The sequence below is a fragment of the Mya arenaria genome, chromosome 2 (assembly GCF_026914265.1).
Source record: "Mya arenaria isolate MELC-2E11 chromosome 2, ASM2691426v1".
NCBI lineage: Eukaryota > Metazoa > Mollusca > Bivalvia > Myida > Myidae > Mya > Mya arenaria.
The window spans coordinates 32961246-32985120 of NC_069123.1; the positions used below are offsets into that span (position 1 = coordinate 32961246).

The following is a 23875-nucleotide window of genomic DNA, read 5'->3' on the forward strand; positions in this document are numbered from 1 at the left end:
CACAACTTAGTCAGTGGGGGACGGCCAACAACTTTAATATAGCGCCAAATACCTCAGAGCGCCAATGATTCAACGGAAGCATTGCCAAATACATTTAAGTAGACTATCAGTGGCCTTACTAGTAAGGACAATTGCGGATTTTGTCAAATTGTCGGTTTTAAGGGCTACGTACGTTGTGCGATTACCACATATATGACGAATCATTAGACACAGACACTGCAGGCAGCGATGACTATGGGTAAAAATACAACTTGAGTGTCTCTAAAATGACAACAAAATGTCGTCACGCTAGCACTGTTATTTAAAAATTAACTATTTTTAGAATAACACAGATTTTAAATGATCAGAGATTAAAGAATAAGCTATGTAAAATTTATTCAGCTAAACATTAAAAAAGAATTGACAAAATTATGCCAATATGATTAAACCTACTTTTCTTTGAACATTAATTCAGTTACCTCAATTTAACTTGAAACTATTTAATATCATTTACTAAACTGCATTGAAGTCTTTATATCTCTTTATGAAATAAGACAACAAGAGCTGTCGCTGGAACTCGAGAAATGACCCCGAAAAGAGTTCTTTAGTTTTAAGCCTGAATGGACGGACTCAAAAATGGAGTAGATATTAACTCGTCTCTGGGCATAATCATCATTCAGCTATTGATCGGAAACGGATTTTCACCTCGAGCTTATAACGACATCGACCTTTACCCACTTACCTCAAATCATTAGGGCGCATCTGCTTGTAAATACCAACCTGCCTACCAAGGTTGAGGTCACTTGGCCTTAGCGTTTTCAGTTATTGATATGAATCAGATTTATAGCTAACGTTCTCCAAACCTTTGACCCACTGACCTCAAATAGAATTAATCTTCTGGTCATTATCAATATGCCTACCAAGCTTGAGGTCTTTTGGCCTGAGCGTTCTTCAGTTTTTGATCTGAAACGGATTTTCAACTCGAATTCACCACAACCTTGACCTTTGACCCACTGACTTAAAAATCGGTAGGTTTCATCGACTGATCATTACCAACCTGCCTTCAAAGTTCAAGATCTCTCGGCCCTTGACCTTCTTCGGTTATTAATCGGAAACGCAATTTCAGCTCAGGGGACGACGATCTTGACCTTTGACCGAGGGTTAGTCAGCTGGTCATTACCAACCTGCTCACCAAGTTTGAGGTCTCTGGGCCTAGTCTTTCTCCAGTTATTTATCTGAAACGGATTTTTAGCTCAAGGTCTTGACCTTTAACCCGCTGGCCCCAATATCGATAGGGTTTATATGCTGGTCATGACCAAACTGCCTCCCAAGTATGAGATTTCTGGGTCTAAGCGTTCTTCGAAAATTAATCGCAAACGGATTTTAAGTTCGAGGTCATCACAATCTTTACCTTTGACCCACTGACCTCAAAATCAATAGGGTTCATCTCATCTCATTACCAATCTGCCTACAAAGTTCGAGGTCTTTAGGCTTAAGCATTCTTCAGTCTTTGAGCGAAAAACCGTGTAAAAGGCCGACTGAATCCGCCCATTGGGGTCATTATTATATTTTTTTCATCTTCAGCTTTTTGAAATCAATCATCCTAAAACATCCTTTATTTCTCTCCCATCCGTAGATGATGGTTTTCTCTAGGGGTTTTCTTTTGTATGTCATCATGAATAGAACCAGTGTATGTGTCTTGGTTAGGTTGTTTATTCGTTAAAAATAAGGTAATAAAGTAAATAATAATAAAACATAATTTATCTTCTTGCTAACATTCTTTGATATTTATCCTTTAGTAAGGTAAATATCACTTCTTTCAAAAGATAAGCGATGGATGCTCCCCAACCGCAAATTTTTTATGAATGTTGTAATACAATTAGGGACGCACGGACGAAGCCGCGACTATATGCTCCTCCTAATAAGGAGCACAAACACTGAACACCTATTTTGACATCACACAAATTAGATCCTTATAAAGAGTACAATTAATATGCCATATCACGATTAGTGTGCCTTCCTTAAGTCATTTTCTTCTGTAAGGTATGTCTTCATACTACACAAAAATAAAACATTTGTTGATATATTTTAGTACTTTTTATGTGTAATACAAACCGTAACAAGAGAGGTTTGTCAAACATTATGCCCCCCCCCCCTCCCTGAGCGCCATGTTGTCAAAATTATATGGACAATTGTGAATGAAATATGCATGGGCCGAAAAGACAGCTGATTTTGTCACTGACATTGGATGCCGTTGAGGCAGTTTTAAGATTATGAACAATCAAAGTGTGAGGATAGAGTGTGTTATGACAATGACCTTTGACTCTATGACCTCAAAATCCATAAGAGTCATCAGCTGTTCAGCCAAAAACATATATGTGAAGTTTGAGGGCCATAGGTGCAGGCATTGTCAAGTTATCACACAGACAAGCTTTTTGGTTCAAGGTCACTGTGACCTTGACCTTTGACCCCTTAACTCATAAGGGGTCATCTACAGGTTGGACGCAACCCCAAGTCAAGTTTGAGGGCCATCGGTGCAGGCATTGTCGAGTTATCACTCAAACAACATTTTCGCTTTCATTTCACTGTGACCTTGACCTTAGAGAAGATTTGTTAACTTTTTTGCGTTAATGGTTACTGTGACCTTTAACTTTGGCCCAATGACCCCCAAAGTCATAAGGGGTCATCTACTGATCAGGTCAAAACTTTATATCAAGTTTGAGGACCATAGGTCAAGGAATTGTCGAGTTTGCTTTCAAGGTCAATGTGACCTTGACATTTGACCCCTAAAATCAATAGGGGTGATCTACTGGTCAAGCCCAACCTCCAAGTCAAGTTTGAGGGCCATGGGTGCAGGCATTGTCGCGATATCCCTCGGACAACCTTTTGCCATTCAAGGTCACTATGACCTTGACCTTTGGTCAGATGACCCTCAAAAACAATACGGGTCATCTACTGGTCAGGCCCAACTTCCATATCAAGTTTGATAACCATAGGTCTAGGCATTGTTGAGTTATCATTCGGACAAGCTTTAAAATTATTTTACCATTAAAGGTCACTGTGACCTTGACCTTCGACCCGATGAGCCCTAAAATCACTAGGGGTCATCTACTGGTCAGGCCCAACCTCCATGTCAAGTTTGATGACCATATATACAGGAATTGTTGAGGTATCACTCGGACAACCTTTGGTCTACCGACGGACTGACCGACATGTGCAAAGCAATATACCCCTTTTCTTGGAAGGGGAGCATAATTAACGATCACATAAAATTCTTAGCCACAAAATGATATTCTGCTATGAAAACACATTTGTTTACGGAAGATCATATAATGTTATGAATGGTACAACATTCATAATATGAATGGTTGAGCACAAGATGGAATGAATATTGCGCAATTATTTTTACTACTAAAAACAAACAATTTCGTCCGAAAACACAAAATGTCAGTTCTTGATCCATTTTTGCATAGTGTCTTGGTCCTTTATAAGAATACACAATACATGTTAACTTTTATACAATTACAACTATGGCACAACAAACTAGAACAAAACATTTGCTGATCTAAACAATGGCAAACATTTTTATGATGAAAGGTTAACATATGAATCTATAATACATACAATAATTATTAAAAACATACAAGAATTAATCCACTGTAAATGTATATTATAAAACAGTACATAATTCTATAACATTTAATAATTATGGCTATACCAAAATAGTTCTACAGCAAGCTTCAGCTTCTAAAAGAAAAACATACAAATACGGCAGAAAAAAAAGCAAACAAAGTGCCTTGAAAAACCAAATCACTTTTAAATTTCTTTAACGCTAAGAGGCTTTTGCTATAAAAAAAATAATGATTAAGTCTCATATACATGTGTAAATAAAATTAGCTTTTCTTCAAATAAAGATTTTTTTTATATCATCTGCTATCATCATTTTGGCCAAAACATGTTATACTCTTTTTACTAAAAATCGAAAATATGATTATGATTTAAAATTAATCTCACAGATCAGTAGCTACTTATGCATATATACAATTGAATCACAGTAAGCCATTTCAACATCTAGTCATATTACAAACACATTCTTGAAGTTAATGCATGCAGTAGCAAGCCGGCTGCTGCACCTTCCTGTAAAACCAAGTACTGATACTTAACTTACACCAATGGGTAGCTCTATATGCATAATGCCATACGATAAAATAATATTGAACTAAAATGTTTAATTAAAAATTCAAAACAATAAAAAGTAAGCAAAACATGTCTGTTCAAACAGTCAAACAAACTGAAGATTTATATGATATTATCACAATGTTAATTTGGTATAAACCCAAATATATTTTAGCTGTATTGTTAAGACAGCATTCAGCCAGATTTGAATCACAATCCAGTCAATTTCAGGTGTACCTGACATGCCGAGAAAATCATGTCCCTGGTTGGACCCACGATCTTCTAGGCTCAAGACTGAAACCTTGTGCTCTCACCACTCTATATATGGAGCTAAAATGTTATTGTTTGAGGCACATATTAACTATGGTCATGACCAAACCATGTATTTTTCGCGCGTGTACACGTCTGTGTTCACCGTCTGCAGGAAACTTAGTCAGAAGTGCCTTGTGCTCCTGAAACAAATGGCATTAAATATACCATTTCATTTATAATATAATATCAGATGAAGCCGAGTTACAGGTGGGCTGACACTTTACTTTAGCAATATCATCTTGGCAAATATTCAATTTAATTTTGGGTATGAACACATACATGACATGTCATAAGTGTTGTTTTTTCAGTCCCACCCTTTTTCACAAATAGTCGACTAATTATCAGTAATAGCAAACCATATAACTGGCAAAAAGAGAAAACAATCCTTATCGTCCTTTCGCGTTGAAATCAGAAGCAAACATGTACTTGCCTTCTACCAGTTTACAACTCTAGACTAAAACTGCATGAACAATTGTATCCACTTGTAAAATGCACTAAACTGATTGAAGAATGTTGTAAAGTCAAGTGTGTTTTGATTTATGATATCTAGGTGTATTTTTGCAGTCGAACAAGGGATATAACTCATCAATTATTGCAGCCAGTGTCCTTGCTTTTCATGTGTAGTGTCCTTGGCTACATGGGTACCAAGGTTTTTTGAATATCTTGAATAATTTTGAGTAATGGTAAAGGTTTACAGTTTTGCACAACGATGTCGATGCTGACGGTCACGACGTCTATGACTACTGTGACAAAACGTCGATATTTTTTTCAAAGCACAGACTAGTAGTTTTTGTAATAATTAGATGACATGAAGTCAATTCTTAATGATTAAGCATGGGAGGTGGTAGCGTAGCAAACGAGTCCTTCTTCATCATTAAGAATTCACTTCATGTTATCTAACCGACTTAGAATACAAGAATATGGCTGATACACTGTCGACGCACAATCTGACGCAGGGAGTGTGTATCAGATGATTGACAGTAGACGGACCTTTAAACACGCGCGAAAATTGAAGTTTTGAATGATTAAGTCTACTACTTAATGGTCGCCTATCTGCAATCTCATTTGCTGAAAATGTTCGTTGTATTCAAAATTAAAATAAAAACAAATTTGGAGTAGCTTTTTGATTTTCTTATTTGTTTTCAGTTTTATAGCATCACCGGACACTGTTATTCTCAGTATTTAGACCGTAAATAGAAATATTGCTCACCAGTTCGTGTGTCCATCTCAGGGCTCTCCGACGCTTCATATACCTGATCTCCCGTTTCTGCAGGAGAAACATTAATGTTGCATAAACATTCTGCTTAAACATGTAAATATGATGAAACATAAATTGTAACTTAAGTGTGGTGAAACAAGAGCACTGCGGATCAAACGCCAATGCTTCGTCAGTACATCAAGGGACATAAGACCATTTTTAAAGCCAGAGTTATGCACCACACTTATGGGCAAGTTATCTCTTGCAAACATGTGTATCAAATTCAATATGAATATATAAGGTTACCAAAGTCTTAGTGTTTTATTTCGAAGCTGACCACGCTGAATACGTGTATCATTGTTAAAAGTGTCAAGGTGTTTTTCTTAAGATTATATCCAGAAAAACTAAAGGTTGAAGCATGGAATCGACGGGGCTACCTCAGTTTCAATGTGTAAAATTTTCATACAAAATAGCTTTTTTGACCTATTCTCTCTTTAATACATTTTCATCGGTATGTGCATTCATTAAATGAACGTCTACGAGACGTTCCGGATGACATATTGAATGTATGATTGTATTGTCAGCTGTAATTTCCTTACCAAACACATCTACTGGCACACTCTCCCACTCGAAACTGACTCCTGACCTTGCAATACAGGTTCCGAGGTCCCATAGTGTTGGTCTTGCGTTCCGCTTCTTCCAAACTAACAACATTTCATAAACAACTGTGACAACCCCTTTGGCACAGTGGTCTAAATTTAGCTGTTGCAATTTCGGCTCTTTTAGATTTAGTTGAAGTCCAAGTCTCTTCCACTCGCCACCAACAAGTTTAGCCAAATTCATCAGCTGTTTATCACTTGGGACAACTTTCTTCCAATGCACTAAAACAGAATAAAAACAATGATAATTTCGAAACTTCTATATAGCGAAGTCAAAATTTGCATGTATAGTGAAGCATTTTGTTTGGGGATTTTCACATACAGAAGAACAAAGGTTTTTTCATTGTTCAATATTTTGAATTTTCATTTTGATTTTTTTGATGGAATTTTCAACAATGAATGCCAAACAAACAAGTTATGATCAGTGAAAAGCTTTTTTCTTTAGTAGAAGAACACAATATGCAGGAAAATATGCAACTTCAACATGTGCAGCCGTACCTGTCCTAGGCTCACAACGTATCCTTGTTTCTGGCGGTAGACGTTTTGACTCCAAGGCTGAGGTCATACCATAAGAACCATCATCATCCAGGCCTGAAACTAACATATGGAACTTATTGTGTTATAGAAATTATTTTTAGAACATCTTTTTTTGTGTTTTATGTTAATGAGATAGTATATTTATTCTGCACAATGGCTATGCAACGAAAGCATTTTCAGTAGAAATCATGCCCAAAGCTTCTCGAAGTATATCATGTTCTTTAAACTATGATTAAGCTAAGTTCACTTAAAAAGAAATTGGCAAAATTTGTGTAATAATTACATTTTGTATTTCGAAAATATCGGTATGATAATCACAATAAACTTATTTCAATACCTCTTGCTATTTCTGGCAATTCCTGTGCTGCTTGGACATTATTGAAATATTCGGGGTACCAATACTGAAGAATCGATCTTTCAATTAAGTGAGGAGCACTTTCCTCATGATCATCACTGCAGCTCATGCTTTCGTTGATTTTGAAATCATCGACTCTAAACAGGCCTTGATTGTGTGTGTTTAATTTTGGACACTGGATGTATTCTTCAAAAGGCGAAGTCTTTGTGACATGTTTTGATCTTGGTAGTATTTCAAGGATTGCCGTAAGAGCTCTATACAATTGTCCGCGAACATATTGACAATCGCATCTGTTTATCGCCTTTTCTGAATATTGCTCCTCTTTTTGCTTCATGTAATTATCATTAGATAAAAATGACATCCTTGCGTAGATAATGTGGTCAAAGTACCATAGTCTCAGCTGGGCCTGCTTTACTTTAAATACTCCAAATCCTTTGTACAGCAGCCTTTTCCCCTCCGACTTTGCAATTTCCCAAGTCCTAATGCAAAAGGCCAGTAGCCGGTGGAAAATAGCTGGTGGCATAAACTTGTCTCTGAAGACAAAACAGAGTGCTTGGGTGTTAAGCCAAACAGGTGGTTTTGTAATTTCTTCCCAATCACCTTTTTTTGCGTTGAGCAGGCAAGGTAAGATATAAAATTTTGAACAAATGGGACCTCTGTTATTTGGATCCACATAGCTGGTGTCATCTTGCACTTCTTTTTTAACCTGTTCATCGTGATCACCCCAATGTATCGGCTTGGCTATAATATCCAGGTGTTTCATGTATTCTACGACAACATCAGCATTTTCTCTAATCCGTCGATCACTGTGTTCAAAAATTGCCTCAAGCAGCCGCGGTTCTAATATGGCGCATTCTTTGTAATTTTGCCACTCTTTAACGAGTTGTGGTGAAACATGTTTCTCTTTATGGCTGATGAAGCATTTAAAGACTTCAATGATCCATTGTGGGGACAACATGACACTAGTTTTCAATTCCTTTGTGTCAAAGTAAAGGATGTTCCCATACATGTGCTGCATTTCCAAGAATAACTGCAGCTCATCACTGCCCAAAGGCGCTGGATTCTCTCTGTTCGCAGCTTCAACATCACGCAAATTTACTATAACTTTTCCTTGCTCCCTCATTTGCTCAAAGGTTTTCTCAAGCTGTATCCATTTTAGAGGATACTTTTCATTCCAATACGGCTGGACTTCAGCAAGCTTTTTAACTTCATTTCTTATTTCATCAAAAACTGGGTGTTTTGTATCTTGATTGTTCACGAGAAATTTTTTAAAATGAACATGCTTCAAAATACTGCTGTCAGGAAAGTGACTCAAGGCTTTATTAAAGAAGGCATGCATTTTATCTTCTTTATGTTCTTCTGAGCCTTTCATTTGATCTCTGCGAGTGCCTATCAAGATCACGGTTGGTTTACATTCTTGTTCTTGATCACGGATTGAGCTGTACATATTGATTGAGTTCAGCCAGAATTTAAATATATCCAGGGAGGTGAAGTGTTCATGAACCAGACCAGCCACTGATTTACTTTCTTCTACAACATCATCTAACTCTTTTGTCATATCCATAACCAAAAGGTAAATTGACCGCTTGTTGAAGAAAAAGTGGTGAGTTGAATAATACAAATTCTGCCCCGCAAAGTCCCATACTGAAACAAGTGGTGGGTTTTCATGGGTGTCTGTTTTTGCTTTAATTTCTTCATGAGCTGTGGTATGAGCAGTTTGAGCAATTTCTTTTCTGTTTTCTATTTCATCTTGTTCAATATATTTCTTTACCTTCGTATATACTTGTGCATTTTCCTCAGTCTGTTCACATACATCCATCTTTTCCTCCTGCGTTTCTTCTTGCTTTTTAATACTATTTTCAATCCTATGTCTAATATTTCGTTTAGGCATAAAGGCCAGCTTTTTCCACTTTTCATTTTCAATCTTACACAAATGTACATCAATGCCCACAGTACTTTGTGGATATTGTTCAATATTATCATGTGGTGGTCTAATATTCTTTGAAGTGTCAATGAGGTTATTGACAAGGGAAGTTTTTCCAACAGAAAACATGCCAACAACCATTGCTCGAATTCTTTGTACTTCTTCATGGCCCTCTCCTAAAGCTTTAACAATCATGCCAAGTTTGTTTTCATCCAATCCGTTAGCTTCCGTTGGTATCTGATTATAAACTTCTGGAATCAAAGGAAACATGATTAACTTAATGCTGCGATTTTGACAACGACGTTTAAGAAGGCACATGAATTAGGTACAGATAAAATATCAGCGATATTTTGGCGCTGTATTAACTGGGGATTATGTAGCTACATTTCAAAAAAACATTTATTTCATCAGTTGTAGTTCAGTAGGGACAACTCCCCCCAAATCACTAAAAACAGAATATAAAATGAGTCAAGCTTGAATTGATTAATAATGCAAGCGATAGACAAACTTCACAGCTAATGTCAAAATATGCATGTATAATGAAGCACTTTTGTATTGGGATTTTACATACAATAGAGCCAAGATTTTATGAAACATTTCCTTCGTAATTCAAAACTTATTATTCAAAATGGAAGCTGGTTGATGAAAATTTCCTTGTAAAATAAACATTGGATCTACAATAGCAGAAACACACTAAATGGGAATATATATATATTCAATTACTTATTTAATAAAACAAATATTGATTTAACAACAGATTTTGTGAAGTATATATCTTGATTGTGTATTAACAGTTTAGATACATATAACTAGTTTGTTAATAATTGTAAGTAAGTAATTAGAAAATATAACAATAGTTTTTCCTAATGTTAGCTTAGACACTTTAGATGAATTGTAAATTATTAATACTCACCCAGTTCCTCAGGCAACCGGTTAACGGTTAACTTGCGTGTATCTTCATCTGTGGATGGGTCAGCTGTCTTCAGCTTAAATAAATTAATTTAACCTTTCATTTTGGATCCAGTGAGCCCTTTTTCAAACAGCAATTGATAATTTCGGATGGAAAATGGTCGGTTTCTTATTAACTAATTAAAGTAACGATGAATGCATGCATTTGTAGAACATATCAATCTACATGAAAACATACTGATTATCTCTTAATATATTGGCCGATGTAACGGTTTTAATGTCATACGTAAAGACGATAATTGTTTGTTTCAGGGTAAGATTGCAATATATTTGACCGAGTGAGCAACAAAAGCTCTATACCGCGAGCGGCGTAACCACGAGCTGAATATTTACTTTTCATAACCATGAGGTGAAGTTTATTGCCATCCTATACTGAAATAAATATTTGTTTCTTTTCATAATATGCTTAAAATGAAACAAACTAACAGATAATTCTAGTTTTTCAGAAAAGCGTGCCAACGTGTATGCGATCGTAATGTCTTTCGAACAGGACGTCGTTGGAATCGTGTCCCAGTCACGTAAGAGCGGGCAAAACAGTGCAATATATTAAATTGATTTCAAAATGTTTAAAAAATCTCTGATAAATCAGTATTAAAAGCACATTATAATCATATGAATTGGTTCTGTCCAGTGTATGTGTGTCATATTTCCAATTCAGCCAATTCAAAACGTTAGAAAGTGCTGTGCAGCGCTAAAAACCATGTGACATTTAATGTTTTAAAATGTAACCATAATATGTAAGGCTTACCTCGTCCAATTGTTTCCTAGCCTGTGTCGCCTCTGGTCGATTTCTAAGCCCTGGCTCATTCAGTAGAGCGTACAGGTTATCTATGCATTCGGTTGTTGCCTGGTCAGTTAGTGCGCTGGAAGAAAAGTCCGGCATGCTCCGAATGTGGTTGACCACTTCTCGAGCCTGTAATGAGGACGTATACTATGATTTTCGGATTGTTAAGCGAGTTAAATCAAACACTTCTCAATTACTGTTTTTTAGAATGTTGGAACAAATGTTTGACAAGTGCCGACTGTGTTCAGGCTCTTTTTGAGAGCCCATCATGAAGTTAGGTAATACTGTTGTTGTCTTGCCAATAAGGACGCTGGAACGGATAATCGGCATTGTTACAACTATGGAAGGGGATCTCTCAATGCCAATAATGTCAAACAATTACATAAGAGCCGTGGAGCGTGTACCGCCTCTGGTCTGTTGTTGCCTTAAACTCTCAATGCACGTTACTATAAAACTATTGAATACAGACTGACTAATAGGCCGTGCTTCGCGGGCAAAATTGCCACAAGTAGTATGTAAAAAAGTTTTGTATTATTTTTCGAACAGTTTTTTCAATATGTACAAGAATTATACATGCCTTTTCCAAGTAGGCATTACTTGACACTAATCAAAGCTATTGGAGTTATGGACATTGCTACATATGAACGTATAGTAACGTGTAACATGTTTACAATTTATCGTGAATATCCTGGAGTTTTTTATGGAAAAACGTAACATTTAATGCAAAATGACGATAACGCTATAACGCTGATGACGCCCACGAAAACGACGAAAAGCTAATATCAAAACTCGTAATTACTCAATATTTACACCTCAACTTCTAGTCCTTAAATAAACTGCCTTTCGGCAATTGCGATTATCATCCGATGAATGCAACATCTTTGGAATTGTTCGGATCGCGAATTATAGCATAACAAAATACATAAACATTGAAAACAGTTTATCTTGTTATTCTTTGTTTTGAGTCAAAAGACCCCGAAAAACTTTAAGCAACATTTTTGGAATCGTTAATTTACGCTTTGTTAAATCTACTGTTGTCATAATTGTTTCAGTTAAACGTTTAAAAGTGATTGCTAGTGGTTGATATTTTCTCGTGTTATTGTGACGTAGTTTGACGATGAACTGTTTCCAGTTACGATCAAGTTGTTCTATTATCAGAATGGGTGAGAATAACTGTAAGTTTTTTTAATGAAACAAAGTATTTTGGATGAAGTTACAAAAATGAATTTTGAAGTAAATATAAGTAAAAAATGGCAGAATTGATGTCATTATGGGGGATATAAACGCAGTTGGGCTTGTTAAAGTACGCGTGGGAGCAACACACTTTAACCAGCCCAAATGCCTTCATACCCCGATAATGGGAAATGCATGTTAACCAATAAAGCATCCTCAATCAGACAGCCAAAATTGAAGTATTGTGTATGCAAATGTCATGTTTTTGTTTAAAGTTAACATTATGACTTGAGACACATATTCAACGATCTTACCTTTTTACAGATACTGCCTTTGATTTTTCCCTGGAAACGCATGCAGTTAATTATGAAGCCAGCAATGCCATTAAAATCTGTTTCTTCAAATGTGGTTTTGTTCCTTTATCCAGCTGGTGGCATGAACACCTTAGCGAGCTCCCATGGTGAGTGAACCCAGTTTTCTGCTTTTGTGTTTTTCAACGTTAGTGCACCTATGCCTTTTACTTGTCCATAAGCATGCTCTTTGACCAACTCATCTCGAATATCGATATGATATGGGCAACTTGCATTTTTCATTCGTACATCTTTAGACGTGCATGTGGTGCATGCTGGAACCGGTACTCTTTGCACAATATCCCCATGCAACTGGTCGGCCACATCACTGACAGTGAGCAGAAGGGCCTGTCTAGTGATGTACACAGCCCGCCACTGTTTAAGCCAGTTGCGTGATTCTGGCGTGTTGATGTCTGTGGTTTTAAACATACTGGACTCATTTGGGTTACATCAGATCTTCAAGAAAGGAATGACAATACAGGTTTTGGAGTATCAATATGTTCTTGGCAAAGACAAAACATATCTACAAATGTATCAATATACTAGTAAACTAAAAAGGCCCTTAGCACCTAGTCAATGTGTATATTTTCTATTTTGTATTTGCTTTTGTTGCTTTAAATATTTTTTATTCATTTTTCCATTTGGCCTCGAGGCACAAAGACTATCATCACTGAGCGGATGATTCTCGGGGGAAGAAAAATCATGCAAATTTACTTTGAATGTTAGTATCGGAGGAAACGTAATGAAATACTCTCAAAATGGTGCAACTCTCAAAATGCACCATTTTGGACTAAATATTGTTAAACACTTTAATGGGGAATTACCAACAAAAAACCCTCAAAACTATTTAAAACATTTCATATGTAGGTTCTGAGGGAGTGCCGAAAGTCAAAATGTTGCAACGCTATGTTAAACCCCCTTTATTGTTAATTTATGGATCCGTCCGTGATCATCATGAGAAAGTATCAAGAAGCTGTGATGGAAAATAAAAAATATATATTTCTACTATTAAGCTTAATAAGCGACTTTTATGTTATCTGATATGATCCATATTCCCACGTGACCAAAACATTCTGCAGGGAATTATTCTAAGGAAGTTTTATATTGTTCAAAACACGAAACTATACAATCTATTGGTTTCTATGATTTAACCTAGATAACTATTTAGTTACTAAAAATGGAAAATATCCAAACGTGTCTTTGATATTGTACATAATGCATTGTAAACTACAGGGACAATTCCAGATGTGCAAAACTTAACGAACGCCCTTTTATATTAACAAATTTAAGATAATACAGATACGTCGTCTTCTCCTATTTGGTTACAAAGAAGGTCACTGATCAGATCAACTTCAACTTCTTCAAACATACTAAATAAACATTCGCCAAACGCACATATTCTGATCAGGAACTGAACTCCAGGTTATACCTTCTAGCTTCAACCTGTAACGCTAACAGAGATTTGAAAGTATGATGCAGATCCCAGCGGTGGGCTTACTTTATATAGTTACATAGTCAAGACTGATTTTACACAACTGAGGCCACAGGCAACTATTTAAAGTAAGCCAGGGGCAGCTGTTGGGATCTGCATAATACTTTCAAGTCTCTGTGGTCAAGCTTGTCTCCTCATTCCACTTCTCTACTTCTGTCGCTTTCTTTCTCGCAAATAAGTTTCATACCGTTCTACTATTTGTATATGTATTTAACAGTATATGTACGTAACGAAGCCTTTCCATAAATATGTATATGTTTTGTTTAAACTGCACCATATTCATATGGAGCTTTGAGGAATGACAGATGTTGACAGTGTATAAGCTTTAAGCTTTCAGCTCAATTCTGTCCGGAAATATGTAACCACGATCATGCATTTGAATGTATTTTTTAACCTTTTAATACGTGGTATACAACCAATTAAGCTTACTTTTTTCACTAGTACAAAGTATTGCAATACAATCATACTGTTTAAAGTAAACGAGAGAAACGCAAAGTCACACAATACAAAGACAGACCTCACATTCATTAAAACGTTTGTAGTGATAAGGGTCTCCTTACTCACATTCAAAGGGTCGAGCAGTCGTATCGTTTTTCATTTAGAATAGGTGAAAACTGCAGCTGCAAGAGTACACTGATACTGTAATATTGATAAATCAAAGCCTTTTACACGGCGGGTAATCATTGGAGCCAGAACATTTTGTTTTGTGTTGAAAATGCTCCAACGCGACTCTTCCGTATAGTGCCAATGAGTGGAATATGGATGTAAACAGTGAGTATGGTTTCTTATTTTTCATTTTTAGAGGTTTATATGAGTAAATTTAAAAAAATGGAGAATGTAGTTCCACATAGGAATGGCCATGAATTGTTCTAAATGGAAAAGTTCTGAATAAAATTTAATATCTGGTCGTCTAGTCTACGCGCTCACAAGAACATTGCTGATATACACCAGACGGACGATCAGCATCCAACTATCCTTATGGAACATCTACGCGCTCACAAGTACATTGCTGATATACACCAGACGGACGATCAGCATCCAACTACCCTTATAGAACATCTATGCGCTCACAATTACATTGCTGATATACACCAGACGGACGATCAGCATCCAACTACCCATATAGAACATCTACGCGCTCACAAGTACATTGCTGATATACACCAGACGGACGATCAGCATCCAACTACCCTTATAGAACATATACGCGCTCACAAGTACATTGCTGATATACACCAGACGGACGATCAGCATCCAACTACCCATATAGAACATCTACGCGCTCACAAGTACATTGCTGATGTACACCAGACGGACGATCAGCATCCAACTACCCATATAGAACATCTACGCGCTCACAAGTACATTGCTGATGTACACCAGGCGGACGATCAGCATCCAACTACCCATATAGAACATCTATGCGCTCACAAGTACATTGCTGATATACGCCAGACGGACGATCAGCATCCATCTATCCTTATGGAACATCTACGCGCTCACAAGTACATTGCTGATATACACCAGACGGACGATCAGCATCCAACCACCCTTATAGAACATCTACGCGCTCACAAGTACATTGCTGATATACACCAGACGGACGATCAGCATCCAACTACCCATAAAGAACATATACGCGCTCACAAGTACATTGCTGATATACACCAGACGGACGATCAGCATCCAACTACCCTTATAGAACATCTACGCGCTCACAAGTACATTGTTGATGTACACCAGACGGACGATCAGCATCCAACTACCCATAAAGAACATATACGCGCTCACAAGTACATTGCTGATATACACCAGACGGACGATCAGCATCCAACTACCCTTATAGAACATCTACGCGCTCACAAGTACATTGTTGATGTACAACAGACGGACGATCAGCATCCAACTACCCATAAAGAACATATACGCGCTCACAAGTACATTGCTGATATACACCAGACGGACGATCAGCATCCAACTACCCATAAAGAACATATACGCGCTCACAAGTACATTGCTGATATACACCAGACGGACAATCAGCATCCAACTACCCTTATCGAGCATCTACGCGCTCACAAGTACATTGTTGATATACACCAGACGGACGATCAGCATCCAACCACCCTTATAGAACATCTACGCGCTCACAAGTACATTGCTGATATACACCAGACGGACGATCAGCATCCAACTACCCTTATAGAACATCTACGCGCTCACAAGTACATTGTTGATATACACCAGACGGACGATCAGCATCCAACCACCCTTATAGAACATCTACGCGCTCACAAGTACATTGCTGATATACACCAGACGGACGATCAGCATCCAACTACCCTTATAGAACATCTACGCGCTCACAAGTACATTGTTGATATACACCAGACGGACGATCAGCATCCAACCACCCTTATAGAACATCTACGCGCTCACAAGTACATTGCTGATGTACACCAGACGGACGATCAGCATCCAACTACCCATATAGAACATCTACGCGCTCACAAGTACATTGCTGATATACACCAGACGGACGATCAGCATCCAACCACCCTTATAGAACATCTACGCGCTCACAAGTTCATTGCTGATGTACACCAGACGGACGATCAGCATCCAACTACCCATATAGAACATCTACGCGCTCACAAGTACATTGTTGATATACACCAGACGGACGATCAGCATCCAACCACCCTTATAGAACATCTACGCGCTCACAAGTACATTGCTGATGTACACCAGACGGACGATCAGCATCCAACTACCCTTATAGAACATCTACGCGCTCACAAGTACATTGCTGATATACACCAGACGGACGATCAGCATCCAACTACCCTTATAGAACATCTATGCGCTCACAAGTACATTGCTGATATACACCAGACGGACGATCAGCATCCAACTACCCTTATAGAACATATACACGCTCACAAGTACATTGCTGATATACACCAGACGGACGATCAGCATCCAACTACCCATATAGAACATCTACACGCTCACAAGTACATTGCTGATAGACACCAGACGGATGATCTGAGCATCCAACAATCCTTATAGAAAATCTACGCGCTCACAAGTACATTGCTGATGTACACCAGACAACAACAAACTGCCCTAATAGCTCCTCTACGCGCTCATGTGAGCTAAGAATAAATAGTAAGTCTAATTAATAAAACTTATTTAAGTGACTCCCTCTGAGAGTCTATATTTCACTGATAGTATAACAGTTTACGCAGTCATTTTACAAAACCTGGATAAACATGATTGATTCAGGCAGTGGAGGACAGTGTAGGTAAAATAAGCACTAAAAAATGCACTGTCTATTTGCCAGCTATTCCCGGTATATCCTGGTGGGGGTGCAATTGACTGGTGCATTTCTTCAGAGCAGGCAAAAGTGTCAACTATATCAGTACATGCCGAGCTGTGCGGAGCGAGGAGGTCAATCCAGACAATTCTAACCAATCAAATCACAGAAAAAACAATCTATCTAACGAGTAAAATTATTTCCACCAATCAATTGAGTTGATACAATTTAGCTAATCAAGACCGTCGAGAACAGTCCAGCTATACAGACACATATCTTCCAGAATTTATTGCAAATCAAATAAAAAAGGCAGATATAGCTAATGATGCAAGAGAACTTCAGTCATCAAATAGCATCAATAGTTAATCATGCCAATTTGTTGAGATAGTGCCGGGCATTGTATGTCACAAGATAGAGCCTGCAGACCATTGATCTGTCAGAAGTCAACACATAAAACAAACGTCACAAGACAGGGTCTGCTAATCACTGCCGTGTCGAAGGTCAGCTGGTTGAGACAGTGGTGGGCTTTGAATGTCACAGAAACGGGTCCGCTGACCACTTCCCTATCCACGGCCATTTGGATGAGACAGTGTTTCAATGTGCCCTCAAAAAGTTTTCAAAATTTTTTACAATAAATATTGTATACAATACATTTATAGCCAAAGTAATTGCATTTTAAAATGTCAATATCAATTCAAAATATAAAACCTATTAAACGTGCATACTCGCGGATCATTCACTTATCATTATTTAATCATGGCACAATAATTCCGCAAGTTACAGACTACACAGTTTGGATGTTCAGAACTAAACCGGCAAAGACATTTCTGTTGTAACTGAAATTTTGTCATTCACCACAAAAAATGGAATTAATTATCGTTGAATGCTGCACTTTTCAGAATTTGCGGTTGGGGTAAGTGCACATGTAAATTTTCCGACCAATTTTTTTTGGCAATGTCATTATAATGCAGAGTAATGGTACTTTCTTGGCGAGTGATAGTTGAGGTTGGTTGTTGGCGGACCATTAATTAGATGTTTAAGCATTTTTGAGCCTTACCTCTGACATTACAGATTAGAAAAGAAGTCTGTTTTCGCGGTGACCAACTGACTGTAAATAGACACCACGTGGTCAACTTTCCTAAAGAACTAAAATTTACGCAGCACCTTGTTATTGGACCGATTTGTATGCGAGTGACCGGATAAATATATGTGTACGTCCAATTGTTTTAGATTCGGCGCTTATCGTTATATCGATCTATAAAACAGATATGGCCAACTTTTTTAGATTCAGAGCTTAACGTAATATATTCCTATAAAACAGATACGTTCAACGTTTTTAGATTCAGAGCTTAATGTAACATCTTCCTATAAAACAGATACAGCCATCTTTTTTAAATTCAGAGCTTAACGTTATATCGACCTATAAAACAAACCAGCCATCTTTTTTAAATTCAGCGCTTAACTGTATATCGACCTACAAAACAGATACAGCAATCTTTTTTTTAAATTCAGTGCTTAACGTTAAATTGACCTATACAACTGAGAAAAGTAAAAATGTTAACTTAAAGCTGCACTCTCACAGATGTACCATCTCCGTCAAAGGAGACAATATCCCCACACTTGGGACAACGAGACTTGTTACACAGACCCAGTTAAAAGGAGACGGAATACCCGCCCTTGGCTAAGCCACTTAATACAAGGAAACATTATAACCGCACTAGGGTCAACGTGACATGGTATAGACAGGACGGGCAAGGCGATAGAAATGATGATACATGCTTTTGGGACGACAAGACTTAGAACACTCACCTAGTAACAGGAAACTGGCTATCCGCACTTGGGACAACGAAGTCTTTTACGCACAATACTGACAAGCAGACAGGATAAACCGCACATAAGAGACAACGATACATAATACACACATAGTACTAAGAGACCGGATACCCGCACTTGAGACAGAATGACATTTAGTATAACTTAGTATACACTATACGGACAAGTAGAAAGGATAACCGCACTCGTGACAACGCAACTTGGTATTCACTATACGGACAAGTAGACATGATAAGCGCATTTGTTACAACGAGAAATGATGCACCCACTCAGTACATAAAGAAAGGATGCCCGTATTTGGGACAACCAGACTTGGTAAACCCACTCAGGACAGGTTGAAATAATACCCGCACTAGGGACAACGAGACATGTAAGACCCACTCAGTACAGGACAGAATACCAACACTTTTGACAACGGTACTTGGTACATACACTCAGTACAAGAATACAGTATACCCGCACTTGGGACAACGTCAGTTGGAACACACTATTTGGGCACAGATAAATGATAACCGCACTTGTCACAACAAGACAAGGTTCAGCCACTTAGTATAAAGAGACAGGATACCCACACCACTCGGAACAACGAGACTTGGCACAACAACTCAGTGCAAGTAGACAGGAAACCCACACTCATGACAACGAGACTTGGTACAACAACTCAGTACAAGTAGACAGGAAACCAACACTCATGACAACAAGATTTGGTACAACAACTCAGTGCAAGCAGACAGGAAACCCACACTCATGACAACGAGACTTGGTACAACAACTCAGTGCAAGTAGACAGGATACGCGCATTTGGGACAACGAGACTCGGTACAACAACTCAGTACAAGGAGACAGGATACGCGCACTTGGGACGAGACTTGGCACAACAACTCAGTGCAAGTAGACAGGATACGCGCATTTGGGACAACGAGACTTGGTACAACAACTCAGTGCAAGAAGACAGGATACGCGCACTTGGGACGAGAGTTGGTACAACAACTCAGTGCAAGTAGACAGGATACGCGCACTTGGGACGAGACTTGGTACAACAACTCAGAGCAAGGAGACAGGATATCCGCACTTGGGACAACGAGACTTGGTACAACAACTCAGTACAAGTAGACAGGATACCCGCACTTGGGACGAGACTTGGTACAACAAATCAGTACAAGAAGACAGGATACCCGCACTTGGGACGAGACTTGGTACAACAACTCAGAGCAAGGAGACAGGATATCCGCACTTGGGACAACGAGACTTGGTACAACAACTCAGTACAAGTAGACAGGATACCCGCACTTGGGACGAGACTTGGTACAACAAATCAGTACAAGAAGACAGGATACCCGCACTTGGGACAACGAGACTTTGTACAACAAATCAGTACAAGTAGACAGCATACCCGCACTTGGGACAAAGAGACTTGGTACAACAACTCAGTGCAAGTAGACAGGATACGCGCACTTGGGACGAGACTTGGTACAACAACTCAGTACAAGTAAACAGGATACCCGCACTTGGGACAACGAGACTTGGTACAACAAATCAGTACAAGAAGACAGGATACCCGCACTTGGGACAACGAGACTTGGTACAGCAACTCAGGACAAGTAGACAGGATACCCGCACTTGGGACAACGAGACTTGGTACACCAACTCAGGACAACGAGCCAGGATACCCGCACTTGCTACAACAAGACTTGGTACACAAACTCAGTGCAAGTAGACAGGATACCCGCACTTCGGACAACGAGACTCGGTACAACAACTCAGTACAAGGAGACAGGATACGTGCACTTGGGACAACGAGACTTGGTACAACGAGACTTGATACAACAACTCAGTGCAAGTAGACAGGATACCCGCACTTGGGACAACGAGACTTGGTACAACAACTCAGTACAAGTAGACAGGATACCCGCACTTGGGGCAACGAGACTTGGTACAACAAATCAGTACAAGAAGACAGAATACCCGCACTAGGGACAATGAGACTTGGTACAACAAATCAGTACAAGAAGACAGGATACTTGCACTTGTGACAATGTGACTTGATATTCACTATACAGACAAGTAGAAAGGATTACCGCACTTGTGACAACGAGATTGGTATACAATATACGAACAAGTAGACAGGATAACCGCACTTGTGACAACGAGATTTGGTATTTACTATACGGACAAGTAGACAGGATAACAACACTCGTGACAACAAGACTTCGTATTCACTATACGGACAAGTAGACAGGATAACCGCACTCGTGACAATAAGACTAGGTATTCACTATACGGACAAGTAGACAGGATAACCGCACTTGTGACAATAAGACTTGATATTCACTATACGGACAAGTAAGCAGGATAACCGCACTCGTGACCACGAGACTAGGTATTCACTATACGGACAAGTAGAAAAAATAACTGCACATGTGACAACGAGACTTGTTATACACTATACGGACAAGTAGACAGGATAACCGCACTTGTGACAATGATACTTGGTATTCACAATATGGACAAGTAGTAAAGACAACCGCACATGTGACAACGAGACTTGGTATACACTATATGGACAAGTAGACAGGATAACCGCACATGTGACAACGAGACTTGGTATTCACATACGGACAAGTAGAAAGAATAACCGCACTCGTGACAATGAAACTTGGTATTCACTATACGGACAAGTAGACAGGATAACCGCACATGTGACAACGAGACATGATGCACCCACTCAGTACATAAAGAAAGGATACCCGTATCTGGGACAACCAGACTTGGTTAACCCACTCAGGACAGGTTGAAATAATACCCGCACTAGGGACAACGTGACATGTATGACCCACTCAGTACAGGACAGAATACCAACACTTTTGACAACGATACTTGGTACATCCACTCAGAACAAGAAGACAGTATACCCGCACGTGGGCCAACATCAGTTGGAACACACTATTTGTGCACAGATAAATGATAACCGCACTTATAACAACAAGACAAGGTTCAGCCACTTAATGCAAAGGGACAGGATACCAGCACCACTCGGAACAATGAGACTTAGTACAACCACACAGTACGAAGATACAGGAAACCCACACTTATGACAACGAGACTTGGCACAACAACTCAGTGCAAGTAGACAGGAAACCCACACTCATGACGAGACTTGGTACAACAACTCAGTGCAAGTAGACAGGAAACCCACACTCATGACAACGAGACTTGGTACAACAACTCAGTGCAAGGAGACAGGATACGCGCACTTGGGACAACGAGACTTGGTGCAACAACTCAGTGCAAGTAGACGACAGGATACGCGCACTTGGGACAACGAGACTTGTTACAACAACTCAGTGCAAGTAGACAGGAAACCAACACTTGGGACAACGAGACTTTGTACAACAACTCAGTGCAAGTAGACAGGATACCCGCACTTGGGACAACAAGACTTTGTACAACAAATCAGTACAAGTAGACAGTATACCCGCACTTGGGACAACAAGACTTGGTACAGCAAATCAGTACAAGTAGACAGTATACCCGCACTTGGGGCAACGAGACTTGGTACAACAACTCAGTGCAAGCAGACAGGATACCCGCACTTGGGCCAACGAGACTTGGTACAACAACTCAGCGCAAGGAGACAGGATACCCGCACTAGGGACAACGAGTCTTGGTACAACAACTCAGTGCAAGTAGACAGGATACCTGCACTTGGGACAACGAGACTTGGTACACAACTCAGAGCAAGGAGACAGGATATCTGCACTTAGGACAACGAGACTTGGTACAACAACTCATTGCAAAGAGACAGGATACCCGCACTAGGGACAATGAGACTTGGTACAACAACTCATTGCAAGGAGACAGGATACCCGCACTTGGGACAACGAGACTTGGTACACCAACTCAGGATTATGAGACAGGATACCCGCACTTGGGACAACGAGACTTGGTACACCTACTCAGGACAACGAGCCAGGATACCCGCACTTGGGACAACGAGACTTGGTACACCAAATCAGGACAAGGAGACAGGATACCCGCACTAGGGACAATAAGACTTGGTACAACAAATCAGTACAAGAAGACAGGATACCCGCACTAGGGATAATAAGACTTGGTACAACAACTCAGTGCAAGGTGACAGGATACCCGCACTTGGGACAATAAGACTTGGTACAACAACTCAGTGCAAGGTGACAGGATACCCGCACTTGGGACAACGAGACTTTGCACAACAAATTAGTTCAAGTAGACAGTATACCCGCACTTGGGACAACGAGACTCGGTACAACAACTGAATACAAGTAGACAGGATACCCGCACTTAGGACAACGAGACTCGGTACAACAACTCAATACAAGTAGACAGGATACCCGCACTTAGGACAACGAGACTCGGTACAACAACTCAATACAAGTAGACAGGATACCCGCACTTGGGTCAACGAGACTTGGTACAACAACTCAGTGCAAGAAGACAGGATACCCGCACTTGAAACAACGAGACTCGGTACAACAACTCAGTACAAGGAGACAGGATACGTACACTGGGGACAACGAGACTTGGTACAACGAGTTTTGGTACAACAACTCAGTGCAAGTAGACAGGATACCCGCACTTGGGCCAACGAGACTTGGTACAACAACTCATTGCAAGTAGACAGGATACCCGCACTTGGGACAACGAGACTTGGTACAACAACTCAGTGCAAGTAAACAGGATACCCGCACTTGAAACAACGAGACTCGGTACAACAACTCAGTACAAGGAGACAGGATACGTACACTTGGGACAACGAGACTTGGTACAACGAGACTT

General features: G+C 39.3%; 1 protein-coding gene across 5 annotated transcripts in view; it reads right to left on the minus strand.

The window, feature by feature from the left end:
- Positions 1–1674: 1674 nt before the first annotated feature.
- Positions 1675–23875, minus strand: part of LOC128213275 (uncharacterized) — a 38915-nt gene continuing 16714 nt past the window's right edge. For 4 of the 5 annotated variants that reach the window (XM_052918890.1, XM_052918898.1, XM_052918883.1 and 1 more), the window contains 8 exons: positions 12381–12872; positions 10858–11022; positions 10054–10126; positions 7199–9391; positions 6823–6921; positions 6265–6546; positions 5678–5734; positions 1675–4607 (listed from right to left, as the gene is read on the minus strand). In XM_052918890.1, coding sequence (XP_052774850.1) covers positions 4585–4607; positions 5678–5734; positions 6265–6546; positions 6823–6921; positions 7199–9391; positions 10054–10126; positions 10858–11022; positions 12381–12422 — 2934 coding nt within the window. In that variant the 5' untranslated portion in view covers positions 12423–12872 and the 3' untranslated portion in view covers positions 1675–4584. The remainder of the gene's footprint in view (positions 4608–5677; positions 5735–6264; positions 6547–6822; positions 6922–7198; positions 9392–10053; positions 10127–10857; positions 11023–12380; positions 12873–23875) is intronic. The other variant, XM_052918906.1, reaches the window with a different exon arrangement.